Source organism: Arachis ipaensis, chromosome B2 (assembly GCF_059453495.1).
Source record: "Arachis ipaensis isolate K30076 ecotype BB chromosome B2, ASM5945349v1, whole genome shotgun sequence".
NCBI lineage: Eukaryota > Viridiplantae > Streptophyta > Magnoliopsida > Fabales > Fabaceae > Arachis > Arachis ipaensis.
In genome coordinates, this window is record NC_142437.1 from 69342840 (window position 1) to 69369347 (window position 26508).

Here is a 26508-nt window from a genome sequence, read left to right on the forward strand (position 1 = left end):
TCTGGAGCCAGGTGGACCACCAGCAGCAAGGGTGTCCCAAATCAACTCAAGAGAGAAGATCTCAAACCAGTCGCCAGAGGATGGTTGGACTTCATTGGGCGTTCTATATTGCCCACTAGCAACCGTTCTGAAGTCACCGTTAAAAGAGCAGTGATGATCCATTGCATTATGTTGGGAAAAGAAGTGGAAGTTCATCAACTGATTCCATCTGAATTTTACATACTTGCAAACATGAACTCCAAAGATGCCAGGTTGGCTTATCCAAGCTTAATCTCTATGCTTTGCAAAGATGTTGGAGTAAGGATGGGAATAACGGAGTACATCTCAGTAGAGCAACCAATCACTAAAACAATAATGGAAAAACAACAAGTGCAGGATGACCCCATCAAGAGGAGAGCACAGGAATTTCTCCCAGAAATACCTCAATTTGAATATTGGGAACATCTTAAAGCATCTGTTACCAAGTTACAAGAATCTATGGACCAAATAAAGGAAGAACAGCAAAATCAAAACAGTATGCTCTGTAAACTGCTCAGGGAACAAGAAGAGCAAGGGCGTGACTTAAAGGAACTGAAGCGTCAGAAGTTATCTCTTGAAGGACCAAGCACCCCATAGACTAGAGGAACATCCACATCCCAAACTCAAGGTTGTTGAGTTCTAATCTTAGCCTTAACTCTATGATAATTGTTCTTATTTAAGTTTTACCTTAGAAGTTATAGTAGTAATTAGTAGTTATTTTATCTCCAATTAAGCTATAATTTATTTTTCTCATCATCATTAAACATGAATAAAATAGAAGATTTTCTTTAGAATAAGGAGGCAATATTTTTTGAATTTTAATAAAAGAAATTCTAATTATTTACATGTGGTGGCAATGCTTTCTGCCTTCTGAATGAATGCCTGAACAGAGCATATGTCTTTGGAATTTGATGTTCTTGAATGTTAAATATGTTGGCTCTTGAAAGAATGATGAACATGAGACATGTTATTGATAATCTGAAAAATCATAAAAATGATTCTTGAAGCAAGAAAAAGCAGTGAATACAAAGCTTGCAAAAAAAAAAAGCAAGCAGAAAAAGCCAATAGCCCTTAAAACCAAAAGGCAAGGGTAATAAAAAGGATCCAAGGCTTTGAGCATCAGTGGATAGGAGGGCCTAAGGGAATCAAATCCTGGTCTAAGCGGCTAAACCAAGCTGTCCCTAACCATGTGCTTGTGGCGTGAAGGTGTTAAGTGAAAACTTGAGACTGAGCGGTTAAAGTCAAGGTCCAAAGCAAAAAGAAGAGTGTGCTTATGAACCCTGGACACCTCTAATTGGGGACTTTAGCAAAGCTGAGTCACAATCCGAAAAGATTCACCCAATTATGTGTCTGTGGCATTTATGTATCCGGTGGTAATACTGGAAAACAAAGTGCTTAGGGCCACGGCCAAGACTCATAAAGTAGCTGTGTTCAAGAATCAACATACTGAACTAGGAGAATCAATAACATTATCTGAATTCTAAGTTCCTATAAATGCCAATCATTCTGAGCTTCAATGGATAAAGTGAGATGCCAAAACTGTTCGGAAGCAAAAAGCTACTAGTCCCGCTCATCTAATTAGAATCTGAGCTTCACTCAAGAACTCTGAAATATTATTGCTTCGTGACTCATTTGTATTCTATTTTATTTGTCTAGTTGCTTGGGGACAAGCAACAGTTTAAGTTTGGTGTTGTGATGAGCGGATATTTTATACGCTTTTTGGGGTTAATTTCATATAGTTTTTAGTATGATTTGGTTAGTTTTTAGTATATTTTCATTAGTTTTTAGGCAAAATTCATATTTCTGGACTTTACTATGAGTTTGTGTGTTTTTCTGTAATTTCAGATATTTTCTGGCTGAAATTGAGGGAGCTGAGCAAAAATCTGATTCAGGCTGAAAAAGGACTGCTGATGTTGTTGGATTCTGACCTCTCAGCACTCGGAATGGATTTTCTGGAGCTACAGGAGTCCAATTAGCACGCTTCCAATTGCGTTGGAAAGTAGACATCCAGGGATTTCCAGAAATATATAATAGTCCATACTTTGCTCAAGGATAGATGACGTAAACTGGTGTTCAACGCCAGTTCCATGTTGCAGTCTGGTGTCCAGCGCCAGAAACAGGTTACAAGTTGCAGTTCAACGCCAGAAACAGGTTACAACCTGGCGTTGAACACCCAAAACAGTCCAGGCATGTGAGAAGCTTAAGTCTCAGCCCCAGCACACACCAAGTGGACCCCATAAGTGGATTTCTGCACTATCTATCATAGTTTACTCATTTTCTGTAAACCTAGGTCACTAGTTTAGTATTTAAACAACTTTTAGAGATTTATTTTGTATCTCATGACATTTTTAGATCTGAACTTTGTACTCTTTGACGGCATGAGTCTCTAAACTCCATTGTTGGGGGTGAGGAGCTTTGCTGTGTCTCGATGAATTAATGCAATTACTTCTGTTTTCCATTCAAACACGCTTGTTCCTATCTAAGATGTTCATTCGCGCTTCACTATGAAGAAGGTGATGATCCGTGACACTCATCACCTTCCTCAATCCATGAACGTGTGCATGACAACCACCTCCATTCTATATTAGATTGAATGAGTATCTCTTAGATTTCGTAATCAGAATCTTCGTGGTATAAGCTAGAATTGATGGCATCATTCATGAGAATCCGGAAAGTCTAAACCTTGTCTGTGGTATTTCGAGTAGGATTCAGGGATTGGATGACTGTGACGAGCTTTAAACTCGCGAGTGCTGGGCGTAGTGACAGACGCAAAAGGATAGTAAATCCTATTCCAGTATGATCGAGAACCTCCAGATGACTAGCTGTGCTGTGACAGAGCATTTGGACCATTTTAACTGAGGGGAGTGGAAGTAGCCATTGACAACGGTGACACCCTACATACAGCTTGCCATGGAAGGAGCCTTGCGTGTGTGAAGAGGAGTACAAGAGAAAAGCTGAAATAAAGAGGACAAAGCATCTCCAAAACTCCAACATATTCTCCATTACTGCATAACAAGTATTTAATTCATGCTCTTTTATTATTCGCAATTCAAACTGATAAATATAATTGACTTCCTGACTATGATTTACAAGATAACCATAGATTGCTTCAAACCAACAATCTCCGTGGGATTCGACCCTTACTCACGTAAGGTATTACTTGGACGACCCAATGCACTTGCTGGTTAGTTGTGCAGAATTACATAGTGTGAAGTAATTTTCGTGCACCACCGACGCGTCCGCATCGTATGTGCATTGTGAAGAAAAGAAAGTAAACAGAAAGTCATGCGAAAGCGTGGCTGGAGGCGCGCTAATGTTACAAACTGATCCACGCGACCGCGTCGCCGATGCGGCCGCGTCATTTGAAAAATAGCTTCCCCATGCATCCGTGTCACCCACGCGAACGCGTGGCTCTGTGGAATCGACGTAAATGTGTGTATGGCAGAAAGTTGAGCTGGAGTTGGGCTGGACTCGTGCTGGAAGCCCAAGCCTCACCACGCGAACGCGTGTCCCACGCGTCCGCATCGTTTTTAAAAGATGTCCATTCACGCGATCGCATGCCCCACGCGATCGCGTCACCCAGTTTTTTGGCAAAAGAGTTTCGAACAGAGAGTTGCACGACCGCGAGGCTGCACTCGCGCCAATCGCACAAAACAGGCCACGCGATCGCGTGACCCACGCGTCCGCGTCACCTGACCTTATCACGCACCACGCGACCGCGTCACTCACGCGTCCGCGTCACAAGCGGCGCACAGAATATCCAGATCAGCCAATTTTCTTATCTTTTCTTCGCTAATCCTTATTTTTCTTATCTTTTCTTATTTCTTTCTTCTTCCTTTCTTATTTTCTTTCACCTCCATTCTATTTTACTTAATTTATTTGCATATTTCATTAATTGCATCTTAATTTTGTGCATATTTTTGTTTTCTTTTCTAAATTCATTATTTTTCCTTTGGTGTTAAAATTTTCTTATTTAACTGTTGCATCTTCTCTTGAATTATTTTGGGTGCTTAGTGACTTGTTTTATTCTGGATAGGTAATATTATTTATATCAATGCCAATCTTTTATACCTGTATTACTTTTACATTGACATGAATTTATATTATCTCTCCTTACCCACACTCTCTTCCCTATTTTTGCAAATTTTTGCATTCTTGATTTGCCATGTACTTCTATTGTTTTCTCATTTGCATGTTGAAGCTTCCATGTAAATGAGACCCTTATCATTTGGCATTAACCCACCCATACTTCATTTATTTTCTTATCTTTATTTCTGGGTTACAGTTCTTCTTTTTCTCTTCTTTCAGGCTAGCCACCGAAGACGGAAAAAGGGAGAAATTTCTAAAAGGGAAGACAAACAAGTCCATCTGCACAATCCTTAAAGAAAAGCATCAGTTGGAACAACCTGTCCACCTGCTCATCTCAGCATGCACCGAGGACGGTGCAATCTTTAAATGTGGGGAGGTCGATACTGATCTCCATGGGTTAGTTACTCTTCTATCTCAACACCAATGGTTTATTTTTCTTGTTAGTTGTTGCATTTGCATGTTTGATTGCATGTTTATTTGATTTTATGCATTTAGTTACTACTTGGTTGAAATAATATTTTCTTTTTCAAGAAATTTTTATAGTATTTCACTAATTTAAATTGAAAAAAAAAATTTTCTATTAAAACTTGTTTGAAGTTGTATTTGGAACATGGTTTTTAAGCCAAAGAACACACAACCTGTGAGATTTTGAGCTTATTTACATGGTTACATTATTTAACCATAAATTTATATTCTTGTGTGTTTTCTTCACTATGATTGCTGGTGCACGAAATTGTGATCTCAGGCAATGGCGCCAAAAACTCTGTACGCACGTCTTAATAAATTGTTTTTCATTCACAACTTCGATACAACTAACCAGCAAGTGCACTGGGTCGTCCAAGTGATAAAACCTTACGTGAGTAAGGGTCGATCCCACAGAGATTGTTGGTATGAAGCAAGCTATGGTCACCTTGTAAATCTCAGTCAGGCGGATATAAAATAGTTATGGAGTTTTCGAAAATAAATAATAAATAGACAGAAAATAAAGATAGAAATACTTATGTATATCATTGGTGAGAATTTCAGATAAAGGTATAGAGATGCTTTTGTCCCTCTGAACTTCTGCTTTCCTGCTGCCTTCATCCAATCAGTCCTACTCCTTTCTATGGCTGGCTTTATGTACGGACATCACCATTGTCAATGGCTACTTTTCATCCTCTCTGTGAAAATGGTCCGATGCGCTGTCACTGCATGGCTAATCATCTGGAGGCATCACCGTGGTAAATGGCTACATCCTATCCTCTTGTGAAAATTGTCCAAATGCTCTGTCACAGCACGGCTATTCATCTGAGGTTCTCGATCATACTGGAATAGGATTCACCCTCCTTTTGCGTCTGTCACCACGCCCAGCACTCGCGAGTTTGAAGTTCGTCACAGTCATTCAATCCCAGAGTCCTACTCGAAATACCACAGACAAGGTTTAGACTTTCCGGACTCTCATGAATGCCGCCATCAATCTAGCTTATACCACAAAGATTCTGATTAAGAGATCCAAGAGATACTCATTCAATCTGAGGTAGAACGGAAGTGGTTGTCAGGCACGCGTTCGTGGGGGAATGATGATGATTGTCACGTTCATCACATTCATGTTGAAGTGCGAATGAATATCTTAGAAGCAGAATAAGTTGAGTTGAATAGAAAAATAGTTGTACTTTGCATTAATCTTTGTGGAACAGCAGAGCTCCACACCTTAATCTATGGAGTGCAGAAACTCTACCGTTTGAAAATACATAAGTGATGAAGGTCCAGGCATGACCGAATGGCCAGCCCCCAAACGTGATCAATATGATCCTAAGATGAACTAAAAATCATAAGATGTCTAATACAATAGTAAAAAATCCTATTTATACTAAACTAGTTACTAGGGTTTACAGAGATAAGTAATTGATGCATAAATCCACTTCCGGGGCCCACTTGGTGTGTGCTTGGGCTGAGCTTGAATGTTACACGTGCAGAGGCTCTTTCTGGAGTTGAACACCAGGTTGTAACGTGTTTCTGGAGTTCAAAATAGCCGCTTAGGCCAGGATTTTATTCCTTTAGGCCCTCCTATCCACTGATGCTCAAAGCCTTGGGATCCTTTTTATTACCCTTGCCTTTTGGTTTTAAAGGCTATTGGCTTTTTGCTCTTGCCTTTTGGTTTTAAGTGCTTTTGGCTTTTTCTGCTTGCTTTTTCTTTCTATTTTTTTTTTCACTTTTTTTTCTGCAAGCTTTGTTCTTTGCTGCTTTTTCTTGCTTCAAGAATCATTTTTATGATTTTTCAGATTATCAAATAACATGTCTCCTTGTCATCATTCTTTCAAGAGCCAACATATTTAACATTCTTAAACAACAACTTCAAAAGGCATATGCACTGTTCAAGCATTCATTCAGAAAACAAAAAGTATTGTCACCACATCAATATAATTAAACTAAGTTCAAGGATAAATTTGAAACTCATGTACTTCTTGTTCTTTTGAATAAAAACATTTTTCATTTAAGAGAGGTGATGGATTCATATTCACTACTTTAAGGCATAGACACTTAAATACTAATGATCATGTAATGAAGACACAAACATAGATAAGCACTTAACATAAAGAAAATGAAAAACAGAGAATGTAAGAACAAGGAATGAATCCACCTTAGTGATGGTGGCGTTTCCTTCTTGAGGAACCAATGATGTCCTTGAGCTCTTCTATGTCTCTTCCTTGTCTTTGTTGCTCCTCCCTCATTGCTTTTTGATATTCTCTTATTTCATGAAGGATGATGGAGTGCTCTTGATGTTCCACCCTTAATTGTCCCATGTTGGAACTTAATTTTCCTAGGGAGGTGTTGATTTGCTCCCAATAGTTTTGTGGAGGAAAATACATTTGAGGCATCTCCGGGATCTCATGGTGATGAGCTTCATGCGTCTCTTGAGATCCATGAATGGGCTCTTTTGCTTGCTCCATCCTTTTCTTAGTGATGGGCTTCTCTTCCTCAATGGGAATGTCTCCTTCTATGTCAATCCCAGCCAAATTGCATAGATGGAAAATGAGGTGAGGAAAAGCTAACCTTGCCATAGTGGAGGACTTGTCAGCCACCTTGTAGAGTTCTTGAGGTATAATCTCATGAACCTCCACCTCTTCTCCAATCATGATGCTATGGATCATGATGGCCCGGTCTATAGTAACTTCAGACGGGTTGTTAGTGGGAATGATTGAGCGTTGAATGAACTCCAACCATCCTCTAGCTACAGGCTTAAGGTCCAGTCTTCTCAGTTGAACCGGTTTGCCTTTTGAGTCAATCTTCCATTGAGCTCCTTCCACACATATGTCCATGAGGACTTGGTCCAACCTTTGATCAAAGTTGACTCTCCTTGTGTAGGGGCGTGCGTTCTCTTCCATCATTGGCAAGTTGAACGCTAACCTTACATTTTCCGGACTAAAACCTAAGTAATTCCTCCGAACCATGGTGAGATAATTCTTTGGATTCGGGTTCTTACTTTGATCATGGTTTCTTGTGATCCATGCATTAGCATAGAACTCTTGAACCATTAGAATTCCGACTTGTTGGATGGGATTTGTTAGAACTTCCCAACCTCTTCTATGGATCTCATGTCGGATCTCCGGATACTCATTTCTCTTGAGTTTGAAAGGGACCTCGGGGATCACTGATGAGCGGATAATTTATACGCTTTTTGGCATTGTTTTTAGTATGTTTTTAGTAGGATCTAGTTACTTTTAGGGATGTTTTCATTAGTTTTTATGTTAAATTCACATTTCTGGACTTTACTATGAGTTTGTGTGTTTTTCTGTGATTTCAGGTATTTTCTGGCTGAAATTGAGGGACTTGAGCAGAAATCAGATTCAGAGGTTGAAAAAGGACTGCTGATGCTGTTGGATTCTGACCTCCCTGCACTCAAAGTGGATTTTCTGGAGCTACAGAACTCGAAATGGCGTGCTTCTAATTGCGTTGGAAAGTAGACATCCAGGGCTTTCCAGCAATATATAATAGTCCATACTTTGGCCAAGAATTGACGACGTAAACTGGCGTTCAACGCCAGCCTTCTGCCCAAATCTGGCGTCCAGCGCCAGAAAAGGATCCAAAACCAGAGTTGAACGCCCAAACTGGCACAGAAACTGGCGTTCAACTCCACAAATGGCCTCTGCACGTGCAACACTCAGGCTCAGCCCAAACACACACCAAGTGGGCCCCGGAAGTGGATTTATGCATCAATTACTTACTCATGTAAACCCTAGTAGCTAGTTTATTATAAATAGGACCTTTTACTATTGTATTAGGTATCTTTTGATCATCTTAGGATCTTAGGATCATCTTTGAACGCATTGTTCTTAGATCAAGGGGGCTGGCCATATCGGCCATGCCTGGACCTTTCACTTATGTATTTTCAACGGTAGAGTTTCTGCACTCCATAGATTAAGGTGTGGAGCTCTGCTGTTCCTCAAAGATTAATGCAAAGTACTACTGTTTTCTATTCAATTCTTCTTATTTCGCTTCTAAGATATCCATTCGCACCCAAGAACGTGATGAAGGTGATGATTATGTGTGACGCTCATCATCCTTCTCCCTTATGAACGCGTGCCTGACAAACACTTCTGTTCTACATGAAATAAGCTAGAATGAGTATCTCTTAGATCTCCTAACCAGAATCTTCGTGGCGTAAGCTAGAATGATGGCGGCATTCAAGAGAATCCGGAAAGTCTAAACCTTGTCTGTGGTATTCCGAGTAGGATTCAATGATTGAATGACTGTGACGAGCTCCGAACTCGCGATTGCAGGGCGTTAGTGACAAACGCAAAAGGATAGTAAATCCTATTCCAGCATGATCGAGAACCGACAGATGAATAGCCGTGCCGTGACAGGGCATGTGAGCATATTATTCACTGAGAGGATAAGATGAAGCCATTGGCAAGGGTGATGCCTCCAGACGATTAGCCGTGCCGTGACAGGGCATTGGATCATTTTCCCGAGAGATGACCGAAAGTAGCCATTGACAGTGGTGATGTATCACATAAAGCCAGCCATGGAAAGGAGTAAGACTGATTGGATGAAGATAGCAGGAAAGCAGAGGTTCAGAGGAACGAAAAGCATCTCCATTCACTTATCTGAAATCCCTGCCAATGAATCTACATAAGTATCTCTATCCCTTTTATTGTTTATTTTAATCTAATAAAGTATCATGTTTAAATCCGCCTGACCGAGATTTACAAGGTGACCATAGCTTGCTTCATACCAACAATCTCCGTGGGATTCGACCCTTACTCACATAAGGTATTACTTGGACGACCCAGTGCACTTGCTGGTTAGTTGTATCGAAGTTGTGACAATTATGAATTAAGATCAAAGCACCAAGCTTTGGAGCCATTACCAGGGATTGTTCGAGCCTGGACATCACAATTTCGTGCACCAAGTTTTTGGCGCCGTTGCCGGGGATTGTTTGTGTTTGGACAACTGACGGTTCATCCTGTTGCTCAGATTAGGTAATTTTCTTTTTGTTTTCTTTTCAAAAAAATTTTTCAAAACCTTTCAAAAATTTTCTCCTTTGTTTTCGAAAAAAAAAAAATTTTTTCAAAAATTTTATTCAAGATTTTTAAGAATGAATTCTAGTGTTTCATGAAGCATGTTGAAGCCTGGCTGGCTGTAAAGCCATGTCTAAATTCTTTTGGACTGAGGCTTCAACTAATAACTTCAATGCATGTAATTCCATATATCACAGCTTGGCTGGCCATTGGCCATGTCTAGTGTTTTGGACTGGAGCTTTCATTGAAAGCTTGGCTGGCACTACAAAAAAAAAGGGTTAAAATGGCATTGATATTAAGGAGGTTTTAAAGAACCGCCATAATATCAAGACATTATGGCAATTGTTGCTACTGCCGTAATTGGCTTTATATATTTTGGCGGTTCTGGTGATTATGGCGGTTTGAACCGCCGTTTTCTCACACATATAAAATGAAAAAAATTGTAATCCTGGCTCATTCAACGCCATTCTTCGTTCTAGCTAGGGCTTCTCCTCTCTGGTTACGATTTGGTTACACCAACAAACAACGTAAAGGTAAGAAACAACGTTCATCATCTCCTCTCTGAACAACGCTCTGGTTACAATCTCATCTCTAAACAAACAACGTTCATCATCTCCTCCGTGTAAAGAAGCTCTCCAACAACGCCATTCTTCCTTCTAGGACTTCTCCTCTCTCCGCCGGTTACGATCTCTCCAGGTACCTCTCCCTCTCAAGTTAAATTGAAATGCTGTTTTATTTTGTTTTTTCTTTTGTGCTGTGGAGACGAAGATTCCGGCAAGAGGCAAGATTCTAGTGGCTACTGACCTCAGCATTTTGATTCCAGAAGGCACCGGTTTCTTTGTTTTTGTTTGGGTTAGGGTTTCAAAATTGCTTTTGGTGCTGATTTTTGGGGGTTTTTGTTTCTCTGCAGCTCTGTTAGGGATTTTTGGGTCTTCCTTGAAGCATTGGATTGACGTTGGTGCAGGGGTGATTGACGACGATCTCAGGTCTTCTTTCTTAACTTTACTCCCTCCTCTCTCTCTCTCTCTGAACTCAGATCTTCTATTGCTTACTTCTATTAAGGTGTTTCTCTAATCTCCGATCTCAGATCTTAGATCTCAGAAAAAACTGCTCCAATCTCAAACATGTAGTGCATCTCATTATTTGATTAACTTGTCCTTGCACTTAGATTTGATTAACATGCTGTAGTCCTTGTTTCATTTCATTCCTTCTGCTTCTTTTAGGCTGGCTGTCTTGGGCTTCCTTTTGTTTATATTTATTTTTGAACAATTTTAGTGGAATGGCTGTTGTTAGGTTATGGGGGTGTTGGTTTTGTTTCGGCCAAAAATCAATTACAGAGGATTGGGATGTGCGATTTTTACTTCCAACCGGTGACTCTTAATCATCTTTCATAAGTTTTTTTGTTGAAATTGATTGATAGTCTATTGAAATTTAAGGCTAAACTATTATTCAATGTTTTCTTTGTTGTATTCAATATATATGGTCCACACTACATTTTGTACAAGCATTTACCTTTTATGTGTATGATTATTCTTGTTTTGTAAATATCTTCATGGTTCTTGACTAGTAACTTATCATTTCATTTCGCTACTTACCGCAGGCACTATAACTTTGTGTTCCATTTCGTGAACAATTACTAGAGTATTATGGAAATAACAAAAGCATTGGGGAGTTGGAAGAAAATCTTTTAACTTGCTTAGCTGACTTATTTTCACAGGTAATTAGCCTCTAGTTTGGTCGATTTTGGGCTTCACATGCATCATGCCCCAGCTTGTTTCATCTTTGATAAACTCAACCATGATATTTGTTCTTTGAATGCCTTTGAATTTGTAGCCTTTTTATTTTTTTTATTTAATAACAATATTACTAGACTTTATTTATTTATTTATATGCTGATTCATTTATTTATTTATTTTGGTAGAAGAAAATTCATCAGAGATAAGACATTATTTGTTGTGGCAAGTAAATGGAAGTGGAGATTCTGAGCATGTTTCAGTACCCAGTTTTAGTTTCACTTCTTGTTCATTGTTATTAGTGGAGAAACCTTGTTTCATTGTTCGCGTTGTTGCAGCTCGTTTATTAGGTAAGCTTCTCTGCATTAGTTTCAGTATTTGTTTTTTCTTCTGATATTTAGTGCGATTCTCATTTGTTCTGATATTTTTCTCTGCATCGTGTACTAGTCATTCTTCCTGGTGATTTTTGCTGTGCTCAATAAGTTTGTTGATGATTAAGTTATGAAACCATAGTAGTTATTGTTATTAGCTTGTTCTTCTGAAATCAATAACTATAATTGTTGTGTTGAATTCTCTTTGGTCAATATCTTTAAAATAGCATCTTATGTGACTAAGCATCAAATTGCTTTTCATGTTTTAATTCTTCTAAACTAAGTTTTTTATCTCTGAAAATTGGTAAAATTGATTTATTTTCATGCTAGAATGTTTGACTTTGATGAACTTGCAATAGATGCTTTTTCTTATGATATAACTACATGAATTTATATGATCCTATTGAATTACTTCAGCCTCAGTGGTTAATAATGCAAATTTGGTAACTAATGCCAAGTTGTGCCTTATGTATTTCACATCATTAGTTCACTAAAAGGAGGATGGGGTCTTTATTGCTTCAATTGCTTTGCATCATATTCCTTGGGGTTCAAAGTTCAAACTAAAACTTCAATTGCTTTGCATCAAACACTCCCATTCCAAAATGCCAACATTCCCTACTAACTATGCATTTTCTATATTATTGTTTTATTTATACTTTTTCCCCTAATAATCATATCATTGATTTTTTTGGTTGAAACTGTGGCAATGGCCAGCTGGCTGGGCAGTGGATATACATATGCTATTAAGAAAAAAGTGAAACATAAAACATTTAATCTAGAATTCATATACTCTGCTTTTGTCTTTTCCTTCTTTTACTAATGCTAACCATTTGGAAAACTATTTTCTTAAAATAGTCAAAACAATTTTAAACGAAAATGTTTACTGTTGCTTATTATTAACTATTGTTTAGTTGTATTAAGGCCATTGTATTAAGAAGGACATTGTATCTCACAATCGCCACATATATCTTCTCATGTTATTAATTAATTAATTGTTAAGCATTACTTTTGGTTTTGGATACACATACTTAGTAAACTTTAAACTAAAGTGCTTTAGTTTGAGAATTTTATTTCTAATTTGGTATGTCCACAACTCGTGCCTCTCTCTAAGCTTACAAGTCAATGCTGTAAATTTAAAGAGTATAGGGGAAAGAGTGCATTCAAAGACACATGCACAAAGATATAGATGATGCTAGGAAAGGGGTCTCAAACTGAGGACAAAATAAAAAAATAGAAAGAAAAAATAGAAAAGAAAAGATAAACAAAAAATCAGTGGGAAGCATGTGCTTAGGCAGTGTAGTTTTACATTCCAATGGAAAGCTAATTAGACTCTTTCTTTAATGTTAATGCCTTTTTCTTTCTTTTTTCTTTTTTTAATTCCTTCCTAGAATTTGATCATACTACCATTGCATCTTTTTCACCAATGAGCTTGCATTTACGATTTTACTTGGTTGCCAATTAAATTATCGCATTGTCATCATCGCTATTTTTGTGTAATTAACAAATACCGTCACACAATTTTGGATTCGAATCTTATAAATTAATAAGAATTATTAGAAAATGAATATATTTTCAATTCAAATACAATTACCTCATATAGTAAAAGATATATGTATCTAAAAGAAAAGAATTAAGAGATTAAAGTGGCATGCGCTGACATACATAAACCTCAAGGAATTGATGCAAAGCAATTGAAGCAATTTGTGAAGACTTACTGAATTATAGTTGTTTGATTATTGACCAAGAGATTGTGTTTGCTTATACAGGTTGGAAAGAGAAAAGCCTTGTGATTTGATTACTAGGAAGTTGTTGTGCATAGGTATGGATCTGCTGTATATGAGTTAGAATGACATGTAATTATGAAACAATTGACACAGTGTTTTGTGCATTACCGAAACTACAGTGACCACAGAATTTTGTACTACTTTTTTACAATAAATTGACTATAGACTTTCCTCTATAAGTAGAGAGGCTGTTTTGATATTTAAACTTGTGATCTAGCAAAAATTTTACCATTCCACCCATGATTATAGGAAAGTATTAGGAATATATAAATCTTCAAGAAAAAAGAAAAAAAATTGCATTTAACTTGTTTAGTCCTTTGCAACTTTCATCTGCACTTCTAAAATTTCTTATTTACCTCATAGATGTCAGACCTGCAAGTAGTTTTTCCATTTCTATTGTAGGCTGCACACTATTTTGAGTTTATACATTTTTTATTATTTTGAGTTGAAAATTTTGGTTATATATATATATATATATAAAGATTATATATCAATATGTCATTCTAGTTGACCACATGCATGCTGATTATTTGAAACAGGTTTTAGATCTTCTTCAACTTTTGCTGCTAGCTACTTTACTTTGAAAGCTTCAAGTTTTAATATTTGCTGGGAAAGAAAAAAGAAGGGAAATTATCATTTGAAAGAGGTAATTATAATTTTCTTATATTTTTTTTAAATACTATTTAAGTAAGTTTTTAATATCTAATTTGCATATAAAAGAATAAATTTCTCGCCTTTAGAATATATATAGAATTTTATTGAATAGATTTTTTAAAATCCCTATTTGTAGTCCCTCTTAGTCATGTCAATCGATAAGTCATGGATTGGAAAACCACGAACCACGCATGAGTATAAAGATGGTTTAAACAAGTTTTTGGATTTTGCTTTTGAGCATCGATCTCTCGCGGGTCGTCAGATTAAATGCCCTTGTCCGGTGTGTGGTTTTGGCAAGTGGCAAACAAGGGAGAAAGTTTTTGAACATTTAATAGTCAAGCCATTTCCAGAAAACTACAAAGTTTGGTATTGGCATGGTGAAGAAGTAGTTGGAGTTGGGTCACAAGTTCATCAAACTAGTCATATTGTACAAGATGATTCGACATCTCAGCATCCAATGGTAACAATGCTCAATGACGCGTTTGGAGCTGCTGGACCTGACTTGAATGTAGATGGAGATGGAGATGAAGACAACATAGAAGATGGAGATGGAGACAATGCAGCAAATGAAGAGCACAATGGAGAAAATGTAGAATTTTACAAGTTGTTAGAAGATGGCAATGAACAATTGTATGAAGGGTGCACAAAGTATTCAAAACTGTCTTTCTTAATTAGTCTGTATCACATAAAGTGCTTATATAGAATAAGCGACAAAGCCATGACCGAAATCCTCAAGTTATTAAAAGATGCTTTTGGAAATGCAAAGATTTCAAATACATTCTATGAGGCCAAGAAAACCATAAATAAACTAGGGCTTAATTATACCAAGATACCTGCTTGCCCTAATGACTGCATGTTATATTGGGGGGAGGATGAAGATTTGCAAGAATGCAAAAGATGCAAGACATCTAAATGGAGCGATTCTAAAAAGAAGAAACCAGCAAAGATCTTGCGATACTTTCCACTAAAACCGAGACTTCAACGATTATTCATGTGTTCTAAGACTGCTCAATCAATGCAATGGCATGCTTCGGCAGAAAAGAAAGATTCGAAGATGAGGCATCCGCGGGATTCTGAAGCTTGGAAGACATTTGATTTACTTCATGATAGGTTTGCCGAGGATCCTCGAAATGTACGTCTTGGTCTTGCAGCTGATGGATTCAACCCTTTTGGAGCTATGCGTACAAACTATAGCGTTTGGCCAGTGGTGCTTATTCCATACAATCGGCCTCCATAGGAGTGCATGAAGCCAACATCACTTATCTTGTCAATGATTATTCCTGGAGAGAAAATGCCGGGGAACAACATAGACGTATACTTACAACCTCTTATTAAAGAGTTAAAAGAGTTGTGGTATGATGGTGTTCAAACATTAGATAGGTTCAAGAATGAAATGTTTACATTGCGAGCAGCATTAATGTGGACAATTAGTGATTTTCCAGGCCTTAGTAACTTATCTGGGTGGAATGTACACAGTAAATATGCTTGTCCTACATGTAACTTCAACACTGATTCATATAGATTAAAGCATGGTGGAAAATGGTGTTTTTTGGGGCATCGCCGTTTCTTAGAAAGGGGTCATAAGTTTAGGCTAAGTCGTGCAAAATTTAATGGAAAAGTTGAGTTGAGGGATCCCCCAGCAGTACTAACAGGGTCAGAAATATTAGAACAACTTGAAGGAATCAATGTTTCATTTGGGAAGGAACTACAAGAAAGTAAAGGTAAGAGGATTCGACGAAAAGTTGTTGAAGAAGATGATGAATCGGGGATGTGGAGGAAGAAAAGCATATTTTTTGATCTTCCTTATTGGGAGTCTAACTTATTGCGCCATAATCTAGATGTTATGCACATTGAAAAGAATGTTTGCGACAATGTGTTATACACTTTGCTCAATGAGACTGGAAGGTCAAAGGATAATCTCAAAGCTCGTAAGGATCTTAAAGAAATGGGTATAAGGAAAGATTTATGGCCAGATGAAAATGGGAGATATCATCCATCTTTGTTCACAATGTCAAATTCCATGAAAGATATATTCTTGCGTACTATAAAGAATATTAGAGTACCAGATGGTCTCTCGAGTAATATTTCACGGTGTGTTGACCTGAAGCAAAGAAAGCTTTCTGGATTGAAGAGCCATGATTGCCAGGTTCTTATGCAGCAACTATTACCCATTGCCATACGTAATGTGCTACCAGATAAAGTTACTGCAGTGCTAATAGAGTTGTCTTCATTCTTTCAACAGTTGTGCTCTAAAAGCTTAAGTCTTACAGAACTTGAGAAGCTCCAACCTCGAATAATCCTTACCCTTTGTCATTTAGAAATGTTGTTCCCTCCTTCTTTCTTTACAATCATGGTTCATTTAACCTGTCATCTAGTTGATGAAGCAAAACTCGGAGGACCAGTACACTATAGGTGGATGTATCCTATTGAGAGGTAAATATCACTTTTCAATCATTATTCATTTAACTTATCACTTAGTTATATCTTGCTTAGGTATTTAACCTGTCACTTAATTATACAAACTAGGTATTTAGGTCATTTGAAGTCCTATGTACGAAACAAAGCTAAATCAGAAGGTTCTATAGCTGAGGGATACGTGGCTGAAGAAGCTCTTACATTTTGCTCTCGATACTTAGAAGGGATTGAGACAAGATTTAATAGGCCACCACGTGTTGATGATCGTCCGGATGATAATTGCAGTACACATGTGGATTCTCTTTTTCCACAAATGGGGAACTCAAAGGGAGCTTTCACAGTATTTGAGTTGTCACCTATGGAAAAAAAACAAGCACATCGATATGTGGTTTTAAATTGTCCATATGTCAAACCGTTCATTGAGTAAGTGCTTAAGGATTTCCGTACATGTTTTTTATTTACTTGAAAATAGTTGTTTAGTTAGAGTTAAACTTTCATATCTGACAGTGACTTCAAAGATTTTGTACGAAGACGATCTAAGGGTAGAAGGCCTTCAAATGTAGAGATAGAAAAAAAAGTCAATAAAGATTTTGTTACTTGGCTTCCTGCGCAGGTAAATAGAGAAGTGATAATTTTTTGCTAATATTGAGCTAGTATTTGTGGATATAATAACTAATATCTCTATCATAATAGCTTATGAACCCAGATATTATGAATACTGTGCATGAGGATTTGAGATACTTAGCAAGGGGTCCATCACGATATGCCAAGAGGTTTTCTACATTTAGTATTAATGGGTTCTCCTTTCGAACTACCAATCGAGACAAAGGGTTAAAGACCCAGAATAGTGGAGTTTTTTTAATATCTTCAACTCCTTGTGTTGCTAGCGCTAGTGATGCTGATGTTAGGAATGCTGATTTGTCATATTATGGCAAACTAGAAGATATTATAGAACTAAACTACAATGGCCGATTTCGGGTTACTTTATTCAAATGTAAATGGGCTGACACCACTAGAGAACGGGGCTGTAGAAAGGATAATTGGGGTTTTACTTCTGTTAATTTTTCACGAGTAATACACAGTGGTGACCGAGAGGAGGATGATCCATATATTGAAGCCTCACAAGCTCGAATGGTGTATTTTGTCAATGATGAAGTGAATAAAGATTGGAGTGTTGTCGTGCATTTGAAGCCAAGAGATTCATATGATATGGGCGGAAATGAAGATGATGAAGCATGCGAGAATGAGCCATGGTTAGAGCAAAACTTAGATTCTTTATTTGAAAATGGTGATAATCTATCATTGTTAAGAGAAGAGGTAGATGATGAACTACTAGATAATGACATTGGAGAAGACGAACACATGTCAGAATAATAGGTGAGTTTTATTAATAAGTGGTTTATTATAGAAAAATAATTTTTGTCTACATTTCTTCTTTTTCAATTTAACTTTTGTTTGTAAATTTTACATAAATATGTTGTTTAGATTCATTAATTGATTTAATGGAACTATTAAACCTTGATGCACATTTTATTCTATATTTATTAATTATTTATTTGATCTATTATATAGATATGCCAAAGCAAAAGAAGTACAAGAATCTACTTAAAGCAGCAGCTGCAAATTCTTCACAAGACAAGTCAATAGCAGCTGCAAATTCATCCCGAGACAAGTCGGCAGCTTCAAATGCATCACAAGTCAAGTCCGTAGCAGCTGCAAATTCCTCCCGAGACAAGTCGGCAGCAGCTACAAATTCCTCCCGAGACAAGTCGGCAGAAGCTGCAAATTCCTCCCGGAACAAGTCAGCAGCAGCTGCAAATTCCTCCCGGGACAAGTCAGCAGCTTCAAATTCCTCCCGGGACAAGTCAGCAGCTTCAAATTTCTCCTGAGACAAGTCGACAGCAGTTGCAAGTTCCTCCCAAGACAAGTCGGCAGCTTCAAATTCTTCTGAGCCATCATCAGTTGCTCCAACTATATCTGAGCATCCATCCGAACCTAAACGTAAACGTGGGCGTGAATCTAGGCATTACTGGACTGTTGATGCCATAGGTATGTAATATTCTCAACTGTAATATTCTCCAGCCACCTATCACACCATTTCTTTCACTCCTCTTCCTTTCCAAATTTCACTATCTTCCAATTTACATGTCCTTGTTCAGATTTTTCCCCAAATTAAATCACTTAGTAGGTTAATAGGGGGAACAATTTATCCTTGTGTTACGGTAGCTCATAGGAAAAATATGAATACATGATTGTAATTACTCTAATGTATCCTTTACTGAAATTATGTTACGAGTATATATAGTACATTATTTTCTTGTTTAAATAATGATATTTATCTTGCAGTGGATATTACTAATATTAGCCTATTTTCACCTTGATTCGGAATTCTGATGTATAATATATAGTATTATATATGTAGCTGTTACATTATACCCTGCACAAGAATAATCTTTTATAATATATATCTATCATCATATGTTTTATTCTTTAGTTGCTCAATTACTCATTTATTTATATTTATTTATCTATTTTAGATGAATATGAAAATAGTACACGCCTTCATTTATTAGTGAAGGATGTGCATAATTTGCCAGAAGGTTTGCGCATAGTTGTCAATTTTGATAGACAACATGCAGCAATAGGAGAAGCAGCCGGACTCCTTGCAGGAGTTTGTGGGCAATTGGCCACTGATTGTGTAGCATTTCCAATCAGTTTTGATAAGTGGTCAGACATTCCAGAGAGCTTTTTTGAAAATCAATGGAATATTTTTTTCCAAGTAAGAAGATTACTTAAACTCTAAAGCTTATTTCTTTGTCATTATTTAGTTATATTTGTTAGTTAATATATATTCTTTGTTCCATATTAAAGGCTCGATTTTGCTTCAAAGTGTGTGATAGCTTGGCCAAACGATTTCTGCTCCAATCGCTTGGCAAAAAATGGAGGGAACATAGGATAAAGCTTTGGAATGAGTTTTATGATCCGAGGTTGAGTAAAACCGAGATCATAAATAATACACCAGAAGATATTGCTCTTGATCAATGGGCTTTATTCGTAGAATATCGTTTGAAGCCTGAAACTCAGGTAAGTAATTAAGATTGTTAGTGAGTTCTATCACTGTTAGTGAGTAATTAAGACTATTGGATTCACTGAGAGTTAATTATTTTGAAGCTGAACTTATTCAATGGTTTAAGTTGGCTGATAGGAAATTAAGTATTATATGGAATGTTGTGAATGCATGTTTAACTCTATTTAATTTTGTCCAAACTAATCTTGCAGAATCTTTGTAAGAGGAATCAAGAAATTTGGCAAAAACAAATAATTCCTCATACTTCAGGTGCTAAATCAATTGCAAGAAGAAGGGCTGAATTGGTAATCAAAAACATAAAATAATTATATATATATATATATATATATATATATATATATATATATATATTTGTTGATGTATTTGTGCTTCTATTTTTTCGGTGCTGAATAATTATTTGTTAGTTAGGTAGTATCTAGTAGGCATTCTGCATTCATTTATGCACATTTTCGTTCAACCTTGACAATAGTGCATCCAAAAGAATAGAAGCTGGCAGCATTTAGAAAAAGAAAGTAACAATAAACATTTAATCTTGCTTGCCACTTGGGTTAACTTAATGGCTTAAAACCTTCACTGAAAAACAGGGCTTTCAAACCAACTGAATCCATTCTTGAGAAAGGGATTGTAGAAGATTTTTCCCTATATAGTACATGAATCAAAAATATAAAATAATTTTTCCTAGCTTCCTTTTCTGCTTCTCTAAATTCCTTTTCTGCTTCTCAAATAGAACATATTGTTGCTGTTAGTTACTTAATTTTATGCATATCTTTTCTTGGATGATATATTTCTTGATCGAGTCTTTCTACTTTTCTTGAATTTAGACGGAAGAGACGGGAAAAGAAGTTAGTAGGGTTCAAATGTGGGATATCACTCACAAGAAAATAGATGGAAGTTATGTTAATGAAAAGGCTAAAGAAATAGCGGTAAGACTAAAGTGAAATAAGTAACTTGTTTGTATTTATTTTTCTTTCTTTTTTATAAGATAATATTATGTTTGATTCTTTCCCTTTCTTTTTATATATGTAGGAGAAGATTGAAGCATATAGTAGTCAACAAGCGGTGGAATCAACCGTTAATTCTCCTCTTGATGCTCTTGGAGTAGTTCTTGGGAAAGAGCACCCTGGTCGTGTTCGAGGTTTAGGCATGGGAGTTGTTCCAACAGTTGCTTTCAAGAACAACACTACAAGAATTAGTCAAATGAATTTAGGTTCTTCAAATGATGCTGGCACATCAACTACTTGTGGTCCAAATGTGCAAGAAGAGTTGGATACTGTTAAAGCGCAATTGCAAGCACTAGTATCCTATATTGCTTCTAAGGAAGGAGGAAAAATTCCAGTGGAATTGGCTAGAATGTTCCCTACTCAACAAATTTCACAGGTACAAAATACAATTTATATTCTTAATACCTTATTCCATGTGTTATATTTGGACTCTTAAGGGAATCTGGGTCAATTTTAAAATTTGACTTTTGAAGCTAGCTTTAACTTTGTTAATTAAAAGCCCACCAACAATTGATTCCTATGAAAAGGTGCAAGCAAGAATGCTAAGAAACATTTTAAAGAAGCTAAGTTAATATTATAATAACCAAAATTAGATTGAAGTAGTAGCTAGCTAATGATGAATTAGATCCTTGTGGAGGCTCAAGCCCTAATCTTAGTTCAAGGTCTAATTCTGAAGATGATGAGGGACCTTGTTGACCAGAAATTTGATCCTCTTGCTATTGAAGATGATGATGAGGAGGAGGTGATGATGATGATTCTGAAAAGAGTGGTAACTGCCTCATCATCACAATATTATTATTATTGGTTTCATCGTCCATAAGTGGTTGATGAGGCACATTCAAAAGCTCTTTATTATTATTATCATTGTTACTACCAAGATTCCCCTCCAATAAAAATTGTTGATGATGAGTAGTTTGATTTGAAGAAGAAGAAAATTGTTGCTGTTCTTTGATCTTTGCTTTGTCCTTCCTATGAAGGTTCATGTGACCTCCAAGTACTTGTGCATTAGAGAAGCCTCTCTTGCAGAAGTTGCTTTGTTGGATTATATATTAATAGTTTCAGATTCAATTTTATGTGATCTTTGATCTTTTCATTTTTGATTGAATAATTTTATATTAATAGTTTCAGATTCAGTTTTATATCCTTTTTTATTGTGCTCATAATTATATTTTTGTTGTAGGGATTAGATCAAGAGAGTGAGATTCCATCACCAAGAGAGTTAGGAAGTAGGTCTTCTGGAGCGAGCAACAAAGAAGCATGATCTTATATGATAAAGATTTCATGTATTAAGTATTATAGATATATGTTAAGACAAATTATTGAAAAATGTTATCTTAGATACTTTGTTTTTGGATTATGATTTTTTATTTTCGGAGACTGTGTATGAATTAAAAATCTTGTTATGATGTTTGATTCAAGGTTATGCTTTTTAGTTATTGAGATTTTAAAATTTGAGTTCTAAAAATGTCACTTTAAATACATAGTTTCAATCTCATTTTAAAAAGTATAAAATTGCAATTAGGTAAAAACGACGGCTAAAAATGCCATTTTAAACAAAAATGGTGCCATTATATCCTGGTAAAAATGGCAGTTAAAAAATGCAATTTTAAACAAAAATGATGCCATTAAATACTGGTAAAAACGGCGGTTATAAATGTCATTTTTAATGAGAAGGATGCCATTAAACCCAGGTAAAAACGGCGGTTAGAAACGCCATTTTAAACGAGAAGATGCCATTAAACCCAGGTAAAAACGGCGGTTATAAACTGCCATTTTAAACGAGAATATGCCATTAAATTCAGGTAAAAACGGCGGTTACAAACCGCCATTTTAAACAACCACAAAACCGCCGTTTTATTTGGTTAAAATGGCGGTTAAAAACCGCCATTTTAACCGCCCAAAAACCGCCGTATTATCCACTGGTTATTACGGCGGTTTTCAGAAAACCGCCGTAATAACCAGAATGGCGCCCAGAATTCCGGCGTTTCTTGGGGACGCCATTTTCGGTAATAATGGCGGTTGTAACCGCCGTAATTACCTTAAAAAACCGCCATTTTAACCCTTTTTTTTTGTAGTGTGGCTAGTGAGCCATGTCTAATTCCTGGACTGAAGCTTTAGACTAACATGGCAAGATTCCTGGAATTCATATTAAAAATTTTGGAATCCTTATTTTTTCTTTTAAATTTTCGAAAAATATAAATAAAAATCCAAAAAAAATTAGAAAATCATAAAAATCAAAAATATTTTCTGTTTCTTGTTTGAGTCTTGAGTCACATTATAAGTTTGGTGTCACTTGCATATGCATCTTACATTTTTCGAAAATATCATGCATTCATAGTGTTCTTCATGATCTTCAAGTTGTTCTTGGTAAGTCTTCTTGTTTGATCTTGATGATTTTTTGTTTTGTGTCTTTTCATGTTTATCATATGCATTCTTGAATTCTTAGTGTCTAAGCATTAAAGAATTCTAAGTTTGGTGTCTTGCATGTTTTCTTTGCATTAAAAATTTTTCAAAAATATGTTCTTGGTGTTCATCATGACATTCAAAGTGTTCTTGGTGTTCATCTTGACATTCATAGCATTCTTGCATGCATCACATGTTTTGATCTAAAAATTTCATGCATTGCATCGTTTTAGTGTTTTTCTCTCTTGCATCATAAAAATTCAAAAATAAAAAAAAATATCTTTCCCTTTTTCTCTCATCAAATTCGAAAATTTGGATTGACTTTTTCAAAAATTTTTAAAATCAAATTGTTTCTCATGAGTCAAACCAAATTTTCAAATTTGAAAATCTTATCTTTTTCAAAATCTTTTTCAAAAATCAAATCTTTTTCAAAATTATTAGTTATTTTCGAAAATTTCAAAAAAAATATTTTTCAAAAATCTTTTTCTTATTTTTATACCAAATTTTCGAAAATAACTAATCAATTAATGTTTTGATTCAAAAATTTGAAGTTTGTTACTTGCTTGTTAAGAAAGATTCAAACTTTAAGTTCTAGAATCATATCTTGTGATTTCTTATGAATCAAGTCATTAATTGAGATTTTAAAAATCAAATCTTTTTCAAAACTAATTTCAATCATATCTTTTCAAAAATATCTTCTTATCTTATCTTTTTCAAAAATATCTTTTCAAAATATCTTTTCTAACTTCCTAACCTCTTATCTTTTCAAAAATTTGTTTCAACTAACTAACTAACTTTTTGTTTGTTTCTTAACTTTTTCAAAACCACCTAACTAACTCTCTCTAATTTTCGAAAATATCTCCCCCTTTTTCAAAAATTTCTTTTTAATTAACTAATTATTTTATTTTTATTTTTATTTCAAAAAAAAATTTTCGAAAAAATACTAACAATTTTCAAAAACTATTTTCAAAAATCACTAACTCCTTTTCAAAAATAATTTTCGAAAATTATACCTCCCCCATCCTATTCTATTTATTCATTCATATCCTAACATCTCATCTCACATCTCTTCCATTCTCACAGTTGTGTTTCTTCCTTTATATTACATTCTTTGTCTCCCCCTTTTCTTCCACTCACAAAGGGATCCCTATACTGTGGTATAAAGGATCTCTATTATTATTATTATTATTTTTCTGTGCCTTCTTCTTTGTCATATGAGCAGGAGCAAGGATAAGAACATTCTTGTGGAAGCAGATCCAGAACCTGAAAGGACTCTGAAGAGAAAATTAAGAGAAGCTAAAATACAACAATCCAGAGATAACCTTTCAGAAATTTTTGAACAGGCAGAGGAGATGGCAGCCGAAAATAATGATAATGTAAGGAAGATGCTTGGTGACTTTACTACACCTAATTCCAATTTACATGGAAGAAGCATCTCCATTCCTGCCATTGGAGCAAACAACTTTGAGCTGAAACCTCAATTAGTTTCTCTAATGCAGCAGAACTGCAAGTTTCATGGACTTCCATCTGAAGATCCTTTTCAGTTCTTAACTGAATTCTTGCAGATATGTGATACTGTTAAGACTAATGGAGTAGATCCTGAAGTCTACAGGCTCATGCTTTTCCCTTTTGCTGTAAGAGACAGAGCTAGATTATGGTTGGATTCTCAACCCAAAGACAGCCTGAACTCTTGGGATAAGCTGGTCACGGCTTTCTTAGCCAAGTACTTTCCTCCTCAAAAGCTGAGCAAGCTTAGAGCGGATGTTCAAACCTTCAGACAGAAAGAAGGTGAATCCCTCTATGAAGCTTGGGAAAGATACAAACAGTTGACCAAAAAGTGTCCTTCTGACATGCTTTCAGAATGGACCATCCTGGATATATTCTATGATGGTTTATCTGAGCTATCAAAGATGTCACTGGACACCTCTGCAGGTGGATCAATTCACCTAAAGAAAACGCCTGCAGAAGCTCAAGAACTCATTGACATGGTTGCTAATAACCAGTTCATGTACACTTCTGAAAGGAATCCTGTGACTAATGGGACGCCTATGAAGAAGGGAGTTCTTGAGGTTGATACTCTGAATGCCATATTGGCTCAGAATAAAATATTGACTCAGCAAGTCAATATGATCTCTCAGAGTCTGCATGGAATGCAAGCTGCATCCAACAGTACTCAAGAGGCATCTTCTGAAGAAGAAGCCTATGATCCTGAGAACCCTGCAATAGCAGAGGTAAATTACTTAGGTGAACCTTATGGAAACACCTATAACTCAACATGGAGAAATCATCCAAATTTCTCATGGAAGGATTAAAAGCCCCAACAAGGCTTTAATAATGGTGGAAGAAACAGGTTTAGCAATAGCAAGCCTTTTCCATCATCAACTCAGCAACAGACAGAGAACTCTGAACAAAATGCTTCTAATTTAGCAAATCTAGTCTCTGATCTATCTAAGGCCACTGTAAGTTTCATGAATGAAACAAGGTCTTCCATTAGAAATCTGGAAGCACAAGTAGGCCAGCTGAGTAAAAGGATCACTGAAATCCCTCCTAGTACTCTCCCAAGCAATACAGAAGAGAACCCAAAAGGAGAGTGCAAGGCCATTGATATAAGTGCCATGGCCGAACCTGTGAGGAGAGGAGAGGACGTGAATCCCAAGGAGGAAGACCTTCTGGGACGTCCAGTGATCAATAAGGAGCTTCCCTCTGAGGGACCAAAGGACTCTGAGGCTCATCTAGAGACCATAGAGATTCCATTGAACCTCCTTATGCCCTTCATGAGCTCTAATGAGTATTCCTCTTCTGAAGAGAATGAGGATGTCACTGAAGAGAAAACTACCAAGTTTCTTGGTGCAATCATGAAGCTGAATGCCAAATTATTTGGCATTGATGCTTGGGAAGTTGAACCTCCCTTGTTCATCAATGAACTAAGTGATCTGGATCAACTGACATTGCCTCAGAAGAGACAGGATCCTGGAAAGTTCATATTACCTTGTACCATAGGCATCATGATCTTTAAAGCTCTGTGTGACCTTGGTTCAGGAATAAACCTCATGCCCCTCTCTGTAATAGAGAAACTGGGAATCTATGGGGTGCAAGCTGCTAAAATCTCACTAGAGATGGCAGACAGCTCAAGAAAACAGGCTTATGGACAAGTAGAAGATGTATTAGTAAAGGTTGAGGGCCTTTACATACCTACTGATTTCATAGTCCTAGATACTGGAAAGGAAGAGGATGAATCCATCATCCTAGGAAGACCTTTCCTGGCCACAGCAAAAGCTGTGATTGATGTTGACAGAGGTGAAATAGTCCTTCAATGGAATGAGGACTCCCTTGTGTTTAAAACTCAAGGATCTCCCTCTGCAACCATGGAGAGGAAGCATGAAAAGCTTCTCTCAAAGCAGAGTCACCCAGAGCCCCCACAGTCAAACTCTAAGTTTGGTGTTGGGAGGCC

General features: G+C 36.5%; 2 protein-coding genes and 1 non-coding gene across 3 annotated transcripts; 2 read left to right on the forward strand and 1 right to left on the reverse strand.

The window, feature by feature from the left end:
* The first annotated feature begins 14064 nt into the window (after positions 1-14064).
* LOC148574289 (uncharacterized) lies at positions 14065-21915 on the forward strand. The gene is made up of 11 exons (XM_088505175.1): positions 14065-14142; positions 14287-16583; positions 16677-16988; positions 17073-17178; positions 17259-17650; positions 19131-19344; positions 19437-19649; positions 19845-19937; positions 20475-20576; positions 20680-21030; positions 21835-21915. The coding sequence occupies exons 2-11, from the start codon at positions 15394-15396 to the stop codon at positions 21913-21915; spliced, it is 3054 nt and encodes a 1017-aa protein (XP_088361301.1). The 5' UTR covers positions 14065-14142; positions 14287-15393.
* Positions 14299-15387, forward strand: LOC148574290 (uncharacterized). Its single transcript, XM_088505879.1, has one exon. The coding sequence runs from the start codon at positions 14299-14301 to the stop codon at positions 15385-15387; it is 1089 nt and encodes a 362-aa protein (XP_088362005.1).
* Positions 21916-24805: 2890 nt separating the features above from the next.
* On the reverse strand, positions 24806-24913 carry LOC148574291 (small nucleolar RNA R71). The gene has a single exon (XR_015906185.1). It is a non-coding gene; the product is annotated as a small nucleolar RNA R71 (small nucleolar RNA).
* Between the last annotated feature and the right edge of the window lie 1595 nt (positions 24914-26508).

Coding starts and splice junctions, on each gene's coding strand:
- LOC148574290 (XM_088505879.1), top strand. CDS start 14,299: ATGTCAATCGATAAGTCATGGATTGGAAAACCACGAACCACGCATGAG.
- LOC148574289 (XM_088505175.1), top strand. CDS start 15,394: ATGAAGCCAACATCACTTATCTTGTCAATGATTATTCCTGGAGAGAAA. Junction 17,651..19,130: donor TCACGAGTAATACACAGTGG/TGACCGAGAGGA, acceptor TACACGCCTTCA/TTTATTAGTGAAGGATGTGC. Junction 20,577..20,679: donor AAAAGGCTAAAGAAATAGCG/GTAAGACTAAAG, acceptor TTATATATGTAG/GAGAAGATTGAAGCATATAG.